This window comes from Pan paniscus, chromosome 17 (genome assembly GCF_029289425.2).
Source record: "Pan paniscus chromosome 17, NHGRI_mPanPan1-v2.0_pri, whole genome shotgun sequence".
Classification (NCBI taxonomy): domain Eukaryota; kingdom Metazoa; phylum Chordata; class Mammalia; order Primates; family Hominidae; genus Pan; species Pan paniscus.
In genome coordinates, this window is record NC_073266.2 from 92,418,194 (window position 1) to 92,437,498 (window position 19,305).

Sequence of the window (19,305 nt, forward strand, 5' to 3'; positions counted from 1 at the left end):
AGATAGCAAAAATATTTAAATTCAGCCTTATTTTTAAAATGATAATAATGAACATTTTAACATACCCTTAGGAAATAAGATTAAGCGTAATTTGGTTAAAACTCTCCTTAAGTATATGTGTTCGTTGAAAGTAGAAAAGCCAGTAATGTTCTTAAAATAAAGGGAAGACTCTTTTGATTACTGAAGTTATTCTCCCTTCCTATATGTACTATTTATTAGAACCTTAAAAAGGCAATTATAATTTCCAAAACGCCACAAGTTAAGTTTCTATTATGATAAACCAAAGTGATTTGGGACAACACAGCCTGACTCTGGCCAAACTCTTGAAAGACTTGTTGCATTAAATGTCTAAATGAGTAAAGTAGTTAAAGATAGATATAAATGATTTATTTTATTTCTGGAAAAACATTTTATAATTTCACTGAATCTCTCTAAGGTTAGCATTTTTCTTCTATTTTGCCCTTCTTTGTGAGTCTTATGGGATGATCTGCCTAGCTGGCCAGCACTTACTGCCTGAATATGCTGCAGTGGAAAGATAGATTGCATTTATAAACTTAGAGCACATGTTAGCTTGTGTGAAAATGCTTTAAAAAATGAGCATTTGCACACATTTAACAAATACTAAGTCTGCCAAATCTGTCCCTAAGTGTTGCAGAGGTTTCCAATCCAGAGCTATCATTAAAGATGAATAGTATGAATTTTTGTACAATTTCTTTAGCAATCCCTAGACTTTCTTTTTTATGCCATGAAAGCGAGAAACATAAACAGCATTGAATTGCTATTGGTACTAATATAGATTTTATTGTTACTTGGGATCTTCAGCATGTTCAAGGAAACCATTTAATTCATATTATTAAGAAGGAAGTGATTAAGGAAGACCCTAATAGAATCAGGTAGAACCAATTCAATATCCTTAAGTTGCTGGAAAATTCAATCTGTTTTCTTTAAGCAGAACCATATATACTGTATATTAACTATTCCCAGCAATCTTTACCCAGCTCAGAAAGGCCAGATGTATGGGAATTGTAAAATATCAGGATATGCATAAAAACTGTTCAAGTGCATAAAGCAGCCCCATCTGGAAGACATCTACCAGAAATGAAGTTGTACAAAACCATTCCATTGATAATAAAGCTAATTTTTATGGGTCTGACAAGTATGTAATTATGTTCAGTGGTGCTTTTCAGATTTTATCACAGTCAATAAACCGCAGTGGTAATTTCATTCCCATTTGACATATTTACATGGAAACATTTGATTGGAGGAATTAGTAACCCTGAAAGCCTTGATAGATATGTTTTAATGATCTGTGACCTCCGCAGTCCCTCATCTGTTTATTGTTGCAACAGGCGAGAAGTCGTTTCTGTGTGACCTCTGCGGCTTTGCCGGCGGGACCCGCCACGCCCTCACCAAGCATCGCAGACAGCACACAGGTCAGTTCCGATGCTGCACTGGCCCCTTCTCTGCAGAGAGGATGGCAAGACACCCCAGCCTCAATTCTTGATGTCATCATTTACTTTCCTTTTTAATTTTTATAACATCTGTGCACTTGAAGGTCTACAGATAATTCCAGTTGAATAACAGAAGATTTTAAATCATCTGTTTTTATATATTTGAAATGTAGACATATTCCATATTTCAAGAAGCAGGTACCCTCAGTAAATTCATGTTAAGTAGAAGTAAAACAGCAGGTTGGCTTCCAAAGCCCAGATACAGGAGACTATCTTCTCTGTCCGCAAATCTCTGCCTTAGTAGACCTCGTGGGTGGAAAATGGGGAGTCTTTGTCAGCCAGTCTCCCTCTCAGTCATTCTCTCTACCCACCTAGTAGCTAATCACCCGCCTCCCTATTTAGCTAGCTACATGTCTACCCGCTCCCTTCCTCTCTCTCTCTCTGTCTACCTCCCTGTCTCCCTCCCCACCCGCCTGTCTATCAATCCATCTGTGATTAGATAGGATTTGAAGTCAATGCTGTTTCAGTTGTTCTTGGTATTAAAAATAGAAAACATCAAACAGCAACATAAGAGTTAATTGTGGTCATTGAAGAGGACTTTCCTCCATGATGTGCATTCTTGGTGATTCATTGAAATAAAATAGATTCCTTCATTAGGAACTGTATTAGTCCTTTTTCACACTGCTGATAAACACATACCCGAGACTGGGCAATTTACAAAAGAAAGCAGTTTATTGGACTTAACAGTTCCACGTGGCTCAGGAAGACCTCACAATCATGGCGGAAGGTGAAAGGCACATCTTACATGGCGACAGACAAGAGAAGAGAGCTTGCATGGGGAAACTACCCTTTTTAAAACCATCAGATCTCATGAGACTTACTCACTATCAGGAGAACAGCACGAGAAAGACCTGCTCCCATGATTCAGTTACCTCCCACCAGGTCTCTCCCACAACATGTGGGAATTTAAGATGAGATTTGGGTGGCAACACAGCAAAACCATATCAGGAACACTTACAGATGAAAAGTGTTAAACATTTATCAAATTGTATTGCCTACTTTATATAATCTAATGAGTCTTATGAGTAATTATTTTCATAATACTAATTTATGTGTGCCTGGGACAGTGCTAATTTATGGTGGTTTCTGGTAATTATTAATAGAACCACTTTTTTACTCTAAATGTCCTAGTTCAGATGATAAGTCACTTGATGACAAAATTGGTAATAAATGCCCTACTTCTCTTAGGTCTCATGAGAATGGTTGAGTTTGTCAGTCATACTCAAAATGGCATGAAATTAAAATACATAAAATGTGTGATTTATGTTACATTATGATTCTTGATATGTTGTATTTAACAGTTAGGTACAGGTAGCTTCAGTGCCCAATATGGCATTTGCAAGATCAATGCAAACCAATGCCAGCCATTCCTTTTAGATGTCTGAATATGATTCAGATTTTCATAAGAGATATGAGTTATCATTGAGTTAATGGGAAATTTCAATGTTTAGCACAATGTTGGAAACATAAACTAAACTTTGAAAACAAGGTCCATTTTAAATGTATAGAAGCCACCTGTGCATGCCTGATTTCAACCACTGGCTTCAGGATTCAGCATAAGAGATGACAGGAGGGGCCCAGTTAGTGGCAATTGTTCTTGACCACTGTTGTGATAAAGTTGGAAATTGGAACTATTTATGGTAAAAACCGTATGCTCATGAGGGCTTTTTTGTTGTTAATGTTTTCACTTTATCAGTGCTCAAATTGTTACTGTTTAAATGCCATTGAAGTTCACCTTGTCCCACCTGGTATGGCCCCAGGGAACAACAGACTGCTGTGCCACCTCTGCCAGTGGGCAGGTCAGTGCCCGTCGAAGTGGAGACAGGAATGCTGTGATCACGGGCATCCCAGTGATAGATCGATCAGGAAGCCTGCACTGAGCTGGCACAACTTTATATTTTATGTCAGGTCCAGAGGCTCCTTATTACTTTGCTATTAACTTTATACCATATAGGACAGTGTCTCACAGACAGAGGTATCTGTCTTTTTGGCATTTATCTGCCTCTGTAGCACAAATCAAACATGATTCTTTAACACCAAAGTCAGTTCTTAAGACTGTTTGCTTCAACAAAACAGCTAGGCACAACTCAGTCTAGGCACTTAACTTTTATGCTGGATTTAAAATATTTAAGCAACACACAACCTTTTTCCCCCAAGGCCAGACTTGTATGATGCATTTGAAATCTATATTTCTCTGATGTATTCCTCTTTGACATGGTTTACCTTTTTACCACAGAGTACCCACGCAAATTAGAATCAGCTTGGAAAGGAATACGTATCAAAAGTGCTCCAAATGGTGTAAATAATTCTTCACCGCAATACAGACTGTCCAGGGGGCTGACACAAAACATCTTCCATTCTAAGATTTACTTTTATCACCTGTCAGGGACCCTTGATTCAAGGGCACAGGAGAAGATCCTCACGTGTGGTTGAACAGTGTTGGCCAGCTTAATAACCACCAGCCTGCCCAAAAGAATGCGGGTGTGTGTTTCCATGAGACGCGGTCAGCCCATCTGACGGACAGTTGACACACAAAGAGCACCGCACTATGACGACAGCCCTTCTGCTGTTCATCCTCTAGCTTTCCTTATCAATGGGGCCTGAGATGCAGTATGTTTCTTAATGGTGATTTGAGCCAAGACTACTGCTTGTAACGGAAAGTGTGAAAAGCAAAACAATTTAAACTAATACATACTGTTATGTAAGAGGGAAACAGGAGGAAAGGAAATTTCATCCTTGTTCTGCTTTTTTGAAAAGCACATGTACAGGTAGCCCTGTTGACTTACAGATGACATTGTTTGAGAGTAGCCAATATCTTACTTAGATTTATGCATCCTTTTGCCTTTAAAATGACAAAGGATTTCAAAGCAGCACTTTTGCCAATATGCACCAAACCTGTTTGATCAGTCTGCCATCAGTTTTTCCTTAACAGTTATATATCTTTTCATATAATGTATGTCATCTTCAAACCATTAGCAAATATTTAGCAAACTTAAATTCTTATTTCAAATTTGTGATATTTTCTTTCAAACTTTACAGTCTAGAAGTCAGGTCTATATTTTTGTCTGCATATTGAGACTAACAAACACAAAACTCCTTCTATATTTCTGTAGTATATTTTCCTGAAGAAATTACCCATAAAAGAGAAGAAGAATTACCAAATTATGTATTAGAGTAATAGTGTTGAACATGTAACTGATTGATGAGTTACAAATTGACTATTATATACAGATTTGAATCATCTGTGGTTGTATAAATTGACATGGACTGAAGCTATCAAGAGCTCAGATGTCTGAGCCTTGCTTAGCATAGGATTTTATGTACCATGATATTTTTGGGGCATTATGTTTTTCCCTGTCACCCTGTATGTAATGCAAACTTGCTTGATATTACACAATGTAATCTATTGTGTGGTCAAAGAAAATATGAAAGAACCATTTATAATTTATTACAATATAATACCAGGTTAATGTGAACTATAGAGAATATATATGACATTATTCCTTAGAAGGACTGTTTTTAAATTTAAATTTTGTCACATAAAGATTTTCATGTAAGTTTAAATAAAATGAGCTACATTAAACAGAGTTTTTTAAGAGGTTATGTTAAACTACGAAACCAAGAAAATGCAGCTCAGAGATCTTAGATGACCTTTAATTTATACCACTGACTTAGGCAGTGGAGTTCATGATGTCATCCTTTTACCCCACTTCAAATATCAGCAGAATCTATGAAAAATGAATAGTTTGAGGACACCTACCAACACTATTACAATAAACAAAATAGCAGTGAGTTTTAATGCCAAAACATTTTGTAAACACTTAGATTGAATGGAATAAGGAGACATCAGAATATATTTGTGAATTTGCATAATGAACAAAATCTTTAAATTGCTTGACCACTTAGACTTATTATATTGAAAGTATAAGATTTATACTACCTACCTAAGTCTTATTATACAGCAACCATAATCATAGTAGTATTTTGGGGGTATAATGATGGCACACAGACCAATGGAACAGAATAGCATCCAGAAATAGACCTGTGCATCTGTTTGTCAATTGTTTTTAAATAAGACACCATATTTAAAGATAAAGTTAATAAACGATGTGCAAAACCATTATGGTGGAAACGTCAGAACACTGCTGAGAGAAATTGAAGAAGATCTGAACAGAGTGTTGTACCATGTTTATAGATCAGACAATTTAATATTGTTAGGATTTCCATTTCGTTCACATCGATCAATCCAAATCCCATCAGGCTATTTTTCTTAAAGATACTGACAAGCTGATATTAAAATTTATATGGAAATTCAAAGGCTTGAAATAAGTCACCAACATTGAGAAAGAATAGGAGGACTTACACTACTTAATGTCAAGACTTATTATAAAGTTACAATAATGAAATCCTTCTGGTGTTGGCATCAAGACAGACAAATGTTTATTTGTGGAAGAGAATGGAGATTGCAGAAATAGATGTGTACTACATGGGGAATTGTTTTTTCTGCAAAGGAGTAAAGGCAATTTAGTCTTTTCAACATTCTATGTTGGAGCAGTTGGCTATCTATGTGCAATGAAAATGAACTTTGACCCATACTTTGTACCGTATACAAAAATTAACTCAAAATGATCATAATCTAAATGTAAAACTTAAAACTATATAAATTCTAGAAGAAAACATAGGTGAAAATTATTTCTGACTTTGGATTATCAATGATTTCTTTGATATGACATCAGTAGCCTGATTTATAAAATAAAAAATAACCTGAAAAATTATGTTGATAAATTGAAAACTTTATAAAGTAAAACTTCTCCTTAAAAGGTGCTGTGAACAGACTTAAGACAAATGACAAAGTATATTTAAGTGACCAATTTTATAAATAATTTTTATCCAGAATATGTAAAGAACTTTCCAAACATAATTCTGAGAAAACAACCTTTTAAAAATGAGTCAAAAAGTTGAAGTAGATACTTCCCCAAAGAATATAAAGGTATGGCAGATAAGCACATGGAAAGATCCTCGGCACCCTCGGAGGAATGCAGGTGTAAAGCATTGACTACAACAGGTGTTGGCGGGGATTTGAAGCAAGTCATACATAGCTGGTAGGAATGTAAAATGCTCAAACCACTTTGTGAAACAGTGTGGCAGTTTCTTACAAAGCAAAATATATACCTACCATATTATACACATATGCCTATCATACTCCAGGATTTACCCAAGGGATGAGGAAATATATGTTCATATAATGACTGCATATGAAGGCTCAGAGAAGGTTTATTTGTGGTAGTAGCCAAAAATGGAAACAACTCAAATGTTCTTCAGTAGACAAATGGATAATCAAACTTGGTACACCCGTATAATGGAATACTACTCTGCAACGAAAATAAGTGAAGTATTTATACTCATAGTAGCATGGATGAGTCAGAAGATAATTATGCTGAGAGAAAGAGTCCAGACAGTAGAGAATTCATACCATAAGTATCTAGGTGTATAAATTGCTAGGAAATGCTAACTAATATAATAGTGACAGAAAGCATGGTGGCTTGACAAAGGGATGAACAGGGAACCTTGAAGTTAAAAGGAGTCTTTTTGGGGGTGATGGTTGTGTTCATTGTCTTGATGGTGGCAGAGTTTCATCAATAACAAAACTTATCAAATGGAAGTTTTTGTGTATCAATTATGCCTCATTGAAGCTGTTTAAAATGCTTTATGCATTTGGCCTCATACGGCCAGTCTAGACAGATTATAGGCCAAGTTAGTAAAATAATTTATAATATGTGTCATTTTATCTAGACCAGTGCTTCCTTTGTGTTTCTGTTTTTCATGTGTACTGCACTTTGACATTGGTGTGCATTAAATTACTATTCATTTGTTTAAATGAACAGATCTTATAAATGTTTTCAAATATGCTATGTGTGGATGTTCATATGATTTCATGATACAGAATATTGTGTCAAATTTGAATAGCTTCACCTATTTTTTTATTACGCAGTATGAATATCATATAGTTTCCATCAAAGCAAAATCTGCCATCATCATAAAAGTAAATTTTTGTGTAAGTCATTTCAGTACAGTTGAGTTGTCTATAGCAATTTAAGTCATTTGACCAGAGGTTTAGAAACTGAGAACAAAGAGTTATTCAAGCAGACCTTGGGTGATCACTTGTTTGGGGTACTATAGATGGGATTTATCTTAAAGACAAAAGGCTAAAAGAGACAAAAATCCCTTTCAATTCAGATTTTTACTCTGCTTGGTATATAGTCTTTAAAAAAAAAACATAAGAATAAGTCAAACAAATATTTCCTGGTAGGATCTGTTAAATGATATCTTTCTGTCATATTCAGTAACTATGCAAAACCATGAATTATTTTATGTTTGCTAGCTGTTCATCTTTTTCCTGGTTATGAGCTCTTGATGAGAAGCATTTGTGTGCTTCTTTCATCTTTGGCAGAGACGTGTTGACAATTATCAGTGTTTAGGCAGTTCTGTCATCATAATGATAAAAGCCACTGGCTATTGAGAACTCTGTGTTAAGTGTACTCTTTCCATATTTTTTGTTGTCTTTAATCCTCACAATCACCCTGCATGTTTGGTGGTATTATTCTCTTGATCTTGTTCAAAGGGTCTAACAGGTAGCAAGTGAAATATGGCAAAACTGGGATCAGAATTGAAGTCCATCTGGCTTCATCTAACTACTGTGCTGCAGTAAGAGAGAAAATACCACCAAATGGGTTGTGTATGGATTCAGTTAAATGTTACTACAATTATGGGTAAGCAGTATAAATAGACATAGAATGTAGGGCGAACTTCTAAACGTTCTAATCTTCAGGACAGATATGGTTTTGTTGATAGCCAAATTGATAAAGAGTAATTTTAAAGTAAGATATTTTACTCCTCATTTTCTAAGTAAGTCAGTATACTCATACAGCTATCACAAAAACCTGGAAGGTAAGAAATAACAAGTAGAGTTATTGAACATATGTAAAATTAATCCATCTTACATGTAAAATTTGCCAGGAAAAATGTTGGGAAAAATATTACTATACATTTTTTTTTGAGAATAGGTGAGTGAGGTATTCTCTAAATCGTTACTGTTTGATACAAATGTAATGTGATCTATACATGTATAATATTGTTTCCTGGTAGCCATATTTAAAAAAAGAAAAAGTAACAGGTGTAAACATTTTTACAGTAGTTAATTTAACCAAATTCAAATTATTATAATTTCTACATCAAATCAATGTAACATTATTAACAATATTTTTATCATAATCTTTGTACTACGATTTTGAAATTTGGTATTTTACAATTTAGAACATCTCAATTCAGAGGCTAAATTTCCATCTGAAATATATGATCTATATTTAGATTTGATAAAAGTTACACTTCAAAAAGTAGATTCACATTCCCAAGCTGTTCCAAGCATATTTAAACATTTTTTCAATAGCTCAGTCGAGTATCAGTTTTTACATTTAAATTTACATTAATTAAAATTAAATATCCTTGTTTTCAGTGCCTATCAGCCAATGCAGCTAGTGGAATTAAAAGCCGATAAGACTCGATGATTCTTTGAATGTGTGTGGGGTGGGTAGGAATGATTTAAAGGAGAGGGAGGTGTCAAATGAAGGAAATACTTTGTTCAAGATACCAGTATGCTATTTCACTATCTTCATGTCCTCTGCAAGCCATGAACTTCTCATGGGTAGAATGGTTACACTTTATAAGCACGTTCACACACACACACATAGGCAGGCATCACATAACTTGTTGGTCAACGACAGACCACATACGCAATGGTGGTCCTATGAGATTATAACACTGTATTTTTACTGTACTTTTTCTGTGTTTAGATGTGTTTAGATATACAGATACTTATTACCGTGTTACAGTTGCCTACAGTATTTAGTACAGTAGCATGCTGTACAGGTTTGTAGCCCAGGAGGAATAGGCTACACCATCTAGGTAGGTGTGTAGTAGGTTGTTTCACCTAGGTTTGTGTAAGTGCATGCAGCATATTCTCACCACAATGCAGTCGCCTAGTCACGCATTTCTTAGAACCTGTCCCTGCCATTAAGCACTGCGTAGCTATGTCTGTCTGTCTGTCTATTTACCTATGTCTGTCTGTCTATGTATCTATCTGTTATATCTACACAGGGTTGGTATATTTTAATGTGGTATTAAATATTCTAAATATTTCTTTGGGTCCTCTTTTTACTCGGCTTAATACAGTATATTTTTTGTTGCTTCTGACACTTTTTAAAGTGGTGCCCATTTGTAGCTTGATTTTATTTTTCTTCATATCTGATGTTAAGATTTTACTCAGTTTTAAATTATATATTCACAGTATATCTCTGTTATATGCCTATCCTTGGTTTTAACCTCACTAAGATTTTTGTAATGGCTCTGATGTAACATGGTTTATTAAACCATTCTAAATACAGTGCTGAACCATCCCTAGAATTTAGATTCCTGTTTATGTAAAATAAACCTTGACCATATAATCTATACTTTGCTTACATTCTAATGTAGAAACAAAAATCAATGATATCTTCTAATTTTCTCACTCTGAGAATAAATATTCAAATGTCCTAAATGTGTGGAGTCCATTGAATCATATTCTTGACATTTCATGGAAATAAATGTTTTTTAAATTGTCAATACCAGGTTTATTCCTTCATTTCCAGTTGTTATTATTATTCATCTGTAACATTTCTTGATATATTACAGGAGAAAAACCTTTCAAGTGCGATGAGTGTAACTTTGCCTCCACAACTCAGTCCCATTTGACTCGGCATAAACGTGTCCACACTGGAGAAAAGCCCTACAGATGCCCCTGGTGTGACTACAGGTAATGACTCATCACTGAGCAGTCGAATCAGGTGGGCCGCCATGATGGATTAAAAGCCTGTTAAATCCCAATTAGAAGTGTAGTTTTTCTAATCACCATGAGTTCATATATTCGGTTGGGAGCTAATTACCTAATTTTAGTGACTTTTAAAAATAAACTATTTTTTAAAGTGGTTTTAGGTTCACAATAAAATTGAGAGGATGGTAGAGAAATGAGTCGTGTATCCCCCTACCCCACACGTGTAGAGCCTCTTTCGTTATCAACATTCCCCACCAGGTGGTCTATGTGTTACAGCTGATGAACCTACATTGACATGATTCTCACCCAGAGTCTATACTTTCATTTAGGATTCGCTGTGGACGGTGAACATTCTGTGGGTTTCGACAAATTTATGACATGTATCTGCCATTATAATATCATGCATAATTTAGTTACTGTTTAAAAAACATAACATTCTTTTCCATTTTCTATAATCTTAACATTTAGATTTTACACTTTTATCTTACAACTGCTTTTCCAGTGATTTTATTGCATTTCTCAAAGTAAGGAAACCATTTTAATTAATCAGTTATTCAACCCATTTATGGTATCTTGTCTAGAGTATAGCACTCATTTATGGCAATGAAGATGATACAAGAAATGTTTCCCGCCTTTAAGGATATAGCATAAAAAGTGACTCAATGTTTATAAGTAATTATAATACAGATTTGAATGGGAAAAGAGAGAGGCCAGGGGAGTACATAAAGGATTATGTTGAGCCCAGGTGAAGTCCTCACAGAGGAGAGAACATCTCAGCCATGGCGTAAAAAATGGTCAAATTATTTCCAGGACCCAATCCATGTGTGTTCTGAAAGGATGAGGAGGGGATGACACCGTGTAGAATGTTAGTGCTGAAAGCATCTTGGAGGTCATGGATGTTCAGTGCACTCACTTGCATCCACAGTGGCTGAGTGATGTCTGCCAGGTAGCAGAGTTACCTAGTGGCGGCAGCGAAGCCTTCGTGCAGAAGAGTGTGAGATAGACTCAGGCGAGGCTAAATCATCCTCTCAAGTACATGATGAGGTATGTGTAGAGAGGCGTAGTGGACGATCAGGTGGAGCACAGAGCTTGCAGCCAGGTCACATTGTGCCTGAAGCCTGCAAGAGTGAGATTGGACCCCATGTGATGGTCTGTGGGACCCCACATAGTTTGCAGGCAGCTGAATGACATCTGTTTTAAGAAGCCTGATCTCAAGGGTGAGAGCCTTCCTTATCCTGGAGCTGAAGATCTCCACTGCGCTCGACCCACATGATGACGTGAAATTGAGGATGTGTCTTTAAATGCAGCCCACTTTTGTTGAATATTATGTATGTTAAGCCTGAAACCTTTAAAAAGTTAGGTTTTTGTATTCCTGTGGATCTAGCCTACGCATTTAGCAAATATATTGCCATAATCTCCATTATCAGCTACATTATTGCATTAAGTTTTATGCGAAAGGTCATCATATAGTACAGAGATATTACAGATATATTTCATTCATTAATTATTCATTCATTTAACATTTTATGAGTTCTGTCTTCGCTTAACACTGGATTGGTGTTTCTTGGAAATTTGGTAAAATGGTGATCTAATTAGAGGTAGACATAGAAATTCTATGGTGCTCATAATATGGGTTCTTTAAAAAACAAACATTATTAAACGTTCTTTTTCCTTATTAAAGAGATCATGCAGTAGTTGGAGTTCTTATAAAACACAGAAAAGCCATTAGAAAATTACAAGAATTTCCTTTAATTTTCACCCTTACCTCTTAGGATTATACCCATTCAGTTTTTACTCTATGCAGAAGGTTTGTATTACTGTTGTTGGCGGGGGATTTTTTTGTTTCAGTACATATTTTTTTATACTTAAAAAATTCTAAATACCTTTCCGTGTCAATAATTATTCTCCTATACAACTACTTTGTAGTCTTCAAACTTTTATTTTTAAGTAGCAGGATTCTGATTTCAAACAAGATTATGTATAAAATTCCACAAATAAAACAGAGAAAAGTGTTATCTACCCACTTATAAGTAGATTTAATCATTATAATCTATATTTACTTATTGTAACATTAAAAATAGCACAAGACTGTTTTGACAAGCCACAAGTTTTTAAATAGGAGGAGTTGTTGATAACAATTGCCAATTAGCCGCAGCATCCAGTTTCTGTCTGCGTTTGGTATGAGCGCAGCACAAGGGTGTCATGAGGAGTGCAAGCCGTGTGGAGAACCTGGGCTCAGCACTCCTTAGCTGTGGGACCGTGGTCAAACTATCGAGTGAAATGCCACTTTCTGTTTTGTAAATTGTGGGTTCTTAGTGGACCAACCTCATAGGATTATGGTAAATATTAGGTGAGAAGCACTTTGAAGTCACCTAGAGAGAGTCGGCCACGTCAGTCCCTTGATGAGCGTCCGCCCTTGTTTTCACTGTCATCTCAGGTGAATATTTCATCAGGGTTTCAGGTTTCCCCTCAACTTTCCATCTCAGGAGACTGTTCAACAAGTGAATGCAGGAGTGTCCATGTCCTGAAGGGCTTCAGTGTGTTAAAACGTTGTTTAGAATACCTGCCAATATGCTTTTCTTAAAAAACAGTTTTTGAAGTAGTTAAAAATTTATTAAATCCAAAAATCAATTGTTGGATAATTGCTGAGAATAGTTTACAGCTTCAAAATGCCTAGTTTTTAAACCACTGTTTTGAAATGTAATTTTAATCTGTGCATGGCCCCAAGTTACATTGATGCACAATAATGAATTTATTAAGGCTTTAGACACATAGGCCTTTTCGGGCTTTTACCCTGAAAATGCTCATGCCTAAGTCTGTGCATGTTCCAGATTTTTTAAAATGGCCTTTCTAGAAGCACGATTTAAGGCTTTTGATAGTATGACTGGAAAGGTTGTGATTTTTTTCCCTCTGATCAGTACTGTGCTTTGGTAGACTCATTTATGCATACAAGTATTTCACAGTATTTCAGGTTTTCTTGGTTTGAAAATGTATTGTACTTTTTACTAAGGTTGAGATCATATTACTCGTCCGTTATTCAAGTTATCTCCCTGAAATAGCCTCACTTCTGTTTAGGACCGCATTTGAGCCAGCTGGATCCTGTCCATGTTATACCTCTGTCAGGTACTACATTTAAGAGGATGGTGTTTTCTAACTATATTGTTACTGCTCTATAAATAAAAGACTTATGACATTGAAATCCAGTGACAGCTACCAGATTTCCCTTTGAAATGCTTAATGTGCATTATAAAGGAGTAATTTTTAATCTTTATTTAAAACTTCTGAATAATTTGATTATTAATGAAAGTAAATGGTTTGAACACTTTCTGTTCCTGGGACAGCTTCACCATTCTGTGTACCTGTGAATAGGCTTTCTTTTACTAGTGAACAAAAGGCAAGTTCACCTTGACCGGGAGTATAAAAAATTTGCAAAAGTTTGAATACTTCTGAAGTGAGAGACTTTGAATGAAATATGGTTCGAACAGATATCTTTACTTCCTTGTTGATGTGATGAAAAAAAGATTTAAAAATGAGCAGATAGTTAAGTTTCTAAAGATTGTTTTTGTTGCCTACGATAGCAGGAACAGGATCCCATATCTACCTCACATAAATGTATTCGTTCACAGCATAAATGAATTTGAATATGTATTATTTTCATAGATTTAATAAGTCTTTAAGATGATCACATATTTCCTAAGAAGAAAATTGTTTAATTTATTTTCATATTTATCTCACTGGTTTATTTTCATAATATTTTACTGTTCAAAATATTTAACTTCTAGTTTTATGTTTTTATTTGTATAATATCAATAGAGAAAAATTATTCCTGTGGAGCATTCCTATATTTGCCATTATTAACACTTAATCTGCAGGCAGCTTACCATCATTAGAAACTGAAATATTATTTAAGTTTCATTTGAAAATGTATTTCTCATTTTATAAATTGAACATTAGTGGAGAAATACTAGTAGTTATAATTATTCATGAAAAATACAAATATAGATTTGTTTACAAAATAACTTTATAATTGGTCTTTTGAACCTGAGGCTATTTTTCAAGTTTGCATTATTAATTTAGGCAATGACATCTCATTCTATTTAAATGTAAACGTGTACCCCCTTCATTAGCTTTTACTGTCTAAAATATCCAAAAGTCTAATCCATTACAAATCAGTATATTCAATCATTACTCCAAAACTTTTTTGCCATCAGTTACTATTCGTTATAATTTCAAAGCACAAATTAGATTCATAGCACACTGGTCTAGAATATTATTTCTGTAGCAAATTCTTTAGATTTGTTTCTGCATTAAAATGAAAAAAATAACATTTTTCTGTGTTTTTATTTTTCTTTGTTACATGTCACCTCTGTATTAATGAGAATGAAATAGAAAAAAAATTAGTGTGTTGTAGTAAGTAAACTTTGGAATAGCTTAAAATTCCTACTTTCCAAAACATAGGGTTTTTTAATATTGAACTACATTCTGTTTCACTCATCCCATTGGCTTCCACATGAGTGGATGTGTCTCACTTCAGTGGCCTCAGTTGGGCTTTTGTTTATGTGAAACTTATTTCTTCTATTTCTTCTCTATGATTTATAGGGGATATATAATAAATGCATATTAAACAGTAAAGCACTGATAAGTCATGAAAAGTAACACAGAAATACTACCTGTAGTATAAAAATATTAAGGATGACCCTACATTACACTTTAAATGTTAATTTAGTAAATTGCAGAAAACTGAAATGTCAAGCCAGACTCTGACAGTTTTATCATCTGCATATTGTGTCTCTATTATTGAAATTGGGATAGCATCAGTGTTCCTTCAGACTAGTTTTGGCCAGAGTTTTCCTTAACTGTGTCACTTCCTTAGTACTTCTAACCTTACATACCCTTTTTAATTTTTTTTTAACTATCTACATCTTTCTCTATTTTTCTTTTTTATTCATTACTTGACATCATAACCCTGAGTAGAAAGTCTGTATCTCGTGGAGCAGAAGAATAGAATCTGCAGTCCCTGCCTCATATTGAAGATTTACCTCGTCATTTTGCTAAATTTGTTGGAAATACACTTTGGGTATTTTTCCCCCTACTTATGGCCGATATAGCTCTTAACCAGTGTTAATGACTTCTACAAAGTACTTTTTGATCTTAAGAGGATTTTTTTTTTTCTTTTTTGGGTGAGGGGAAGTCAAAACATATTTCAAGTAACATTGTAACTCAGATAGTGATGCTCAACTAGAAATGTGCTTACATTTTGTAATAGTCTCCAGTGTCTCTTTGATTTCACATCTAAACATTTTGTTGAGTATTTCTAATCAAATTTCTCAAGTTCTTACACGTGTGACTGGCGCAGGGCAAATTTGCTGTTCTTTACCACCATTTGATATATGTATCGACATCCTTGAAAATTTTTGCCAAACATACTTTTAATTTAATAGAATTTTGTCTGAACTTTGCATATTGCTGGAAGCATTTTTAAGGAAGTTTTAAGATGCAATGACAAAAAAATTGTATTTATAATTTTCATTTCTCCTGAAAGTTGAGTTTAATTTTTTAAACATATATTTATCTAAAATATCTCAGTTATAAAACATGTTTTTCAGGTCATAGATAACAGTATACATTTCTATACAATTTTTTTGTATAAACACTTTATGTTGATAATGCATAGCTAAGTAATAAGGCAAGCCTTCTCAGATACTGTGGCATTAAGAATTCAGTATACAATGGGATTCATTGTTCTGTTCTGCCACTTGTTTCAGCAGCCTCCTGAGTTAGGGCGACTCACTCCACAGGGAATAATTTTCTTCTTTTGGACAATCTCTTCAGAGACTTTCAGTTTTCCTTTTGCTTCCTGTGCAGGCTCGTAGGCTGTACCACAAGAAGCAGTGGATAGAACAAATGTGGTTTTGCCCCTGAATACAGACAATGAGAAAAAATAGATCTTGATCTCTGTAGCAGTATATTGTATTTGCTGAGAGAAGTGAAATTATATATACCAAAATGAACAGTACACAATCTTCCAAAGAATCAGAGGTTTCATTTATTTCTTTTGGGTGATTTTGAAGTTCTTAAAGAATAAAGGGATCCCATAAAAATAATCAAAATGAAAATGTCTAGAATTAATATTAGATATAATTGAGATTTGAAGCAGTTTGATCAATGCCACAAACCTGGTTTGATCAGAACAGACTTTAAATCAAAATTATTTTTGTCATTTAAAGTACCAGTCAACACGTTTTCATTATGTCATTTACCTCAAGTCTATATGTCTTTATATTTTACTCTATTGTAACTGCCCATCTAGTCGACGGAGTAAAAATACAAATGTCCCAGGCTGAAAGATTACTTTGAAAGCCTAAAATTCCAGTTACTTTCCAAACTTTTCTTAGGCTAATAATGATTCCAAGGCCTTCTTCAAATTGTGATGAATTTCTGGAAGACAAATGTGTCCCCTGAACTGTCTGTGCAGTGCTTGCTCCTGGTCAGATCGCCCCTTCCTGCTTGTCACCTGCACACAGTTCAGCCAGCCACAGGTAGATGTCAGTGTGGTGGCTGGTTTGCGAAACTGTTTTGTCCTGGCAAGCATAAAGATTGCTTTGAAAGGTTCTCCTAGCTTGTGTCATGATGACACTTTATACCGGTGTACTCCCTTTCATGTGGAGTAGAAGTTTCTGGCAAGTTTAGGTGGGATTTTTTTGAGGGGTTCCCTAACAAAATAAAATGAATGTCCTCTTAATTGTATCGTCTGTTCAGGTGTTCTATAATGAAGTGTGAATGTTGTACTATGTGTTAATCTATTCTTCCTTTTTTTCTGACAATTCTTTGCAGCAGAACTTGAGTTCTTCCTGAATGAAATATTTCCTATTTTTCTCTGCCCATTTCATTAGTGAATTTTATCTCATCAGTTCTAATTTTTTATTTGGTTTTGTATTTTGTATAATGTTTTTTATCTAGTGTTACTTTCATATTCAGCTTGCTTTATTCATAATTTTCTTTCTTGCCCTCTAACACACAAGTACATAGGCTTTTTAAAATTTTTGTTTTCAGCCTAAGAGGCTCTGTGCTGATATAGCACAAGCATTTACACTAGATCTTTAGTTAATATTGTTAAATTTTATCTTAAAAAAAAAAAACCTTGTTTAAGTAAAAGATCTTACAAACTTGAAAACAAATAGATTCCACAGCATTAAAAATTATAAATTGGTTCACATGTCTTTAAAAGAAAAAGAATCAGAGATCCTACTTTTTGTTGATCAGTTACAAATAAGTTGCTTTGTTTGTTGATGTAGCTTAAATAGGCATTGGGATCACAGATTAATTAGAAGAGTCATTTTGAACACAAAGTGACCATGCATTCCCTCTGCTATCTCTTTAAGTAGAATCCAGATAAACATGTTTATTAAACCTGCTGTTGTTGAATCCCAAATCCAGTCATTATAAAAGGACCAAAGCTATCTTTGGGGATGGTCTTTCTACAAGGAATTACTATGGACAATCCCTTGGGTAGTAGTTAGATATATCTGTATATATTGTGGAAGAAAGAAAGGCCTTAGAGATGAAAAAAATAGAAAAAATTTTTTTGGGCAATAGTCTCTTGCATAATAAGTTATTCCTTAGACACTAGAGCTATTATCACCCAACAAAACACTTTACTATGTAACTATCTATATCTTCCAGCAATAGAAGCTCATACAGTATAGCTTATTAGGCAAACTCTCTAATCTCCAGGAGGAGCTGACAGAAGTCACCTATGCATCCCTACAGTGTGGGGTTGGATGTAGACTCAGCTGTGGATCTGAGAGAAAATAACCCAATTTTTGCAAGTACTATTGGTGGAAAATAGCAACGACAGAATAACTTTGAAGTATATAAAAGTTTGTACTTTATGCACAAATCAGTTTTCACTAATTTGGTCAGAATGCTAAGATACTAGTTATTTCATTTTATTTTCAGCTTCTTTGTTTCCACATATTCTGAAATATTGCCTGTCTGGAGCCTGTAGAAAAAATGTGAAAGACAGAAAGACTAACTTTGAACATTTGGAAAATGGTGATGCCGTCCTTTTTATGAAGCAGAGGAAGACAGAGCAGCTTATGTATCAGTGTGTCTCACTCATTCCACTCCCTTTAGGCATAAGATGCTTCCTTCTGTGTGGTAGCATTTATTGTGTATATTTTGGCTTATCCCTAAGAATTTCTTTAAGACAATATTATATCTTTTATAAATTTTACATCTTTGTCTTCATAATTAGGGAATGTAGCACAAATTTTTTGTTGGATTTTTTTTTCCTATTCATATTATTTTCGTACTTAACTATATTTATTAGAAGTTCTAGAAAAAGAACTGTTTCTGAGGTTTTGTTTTGTTTTGGTGAAACAATGTTAACGCTGTTGCCAGCTGCAGAACTGCAAGTGAGCAATAATTCAAATAAACTAGAATTCCTTATTCAATAACGCAGTGTGTAACCTGATACTTTTCTCTGTGGAGAATTTTAACCTGATTTAATCTTTCCTCTTACTCTTTAAACTTTAATCTCTTATTTTTAATTATTATGGCCTGAATCTTTGTAAACAACCTAGTCCTCATTTTGTATCTTTAATATTAGCTAGGGCACCATTTGGAGATCTCTGTGTAGGTCTTGAGTATATGTTGATTAACTTAACATGGTATTTTCTTTCAGTACATTTTGTTTCTTCATCTTAAATTACAACTTTTAACACACACATGAAATGTCATAAAACAAGATTTTTTCCATTGAGAGAAAACATAAATTTCAAATTTTGTGCTTAAATATGGAAATTAATATTTTGGATTGAAGTGTCTGGGGGAAAAGTGGTTGACATTTGAATTTCATAAATTTGTTCCAATCTAAAAACCTCAGATATCTTTGAGTTAAAAGTAAGATCTGTTCCACTCTGCACT

The 19,305-nt window shown here is 34.5% G+C and overlaps 1 protein-coding gene across 1 annotated transcript in view; it reads left to right on the forward strand.

Moving 5' to 3' along the window:
• Nucleotides 1-19,305, forward strand: part of ZNF407 (zinc finger protein 407) — a 472,024-nt gene that overhangs the window by 283,130 nt on the left and 169,589 nt on the right. Inside the window, exons 6-7 of the mRNA XM_003827299.4 lie at nucleotides 1,350-1,433; nucleotides 10,239-10,359. Of these exons, the coding sequence (XP_003827347.3) occupies nucleotides 1,350-1,433; nucleotides 10,239-10,359 (205 nt within the window). The remainder of the gene's footprint in view (nucleotides 1-1,349; nucleotides 1,434-10,238; nucleotides 10,360-19,305) is intronic.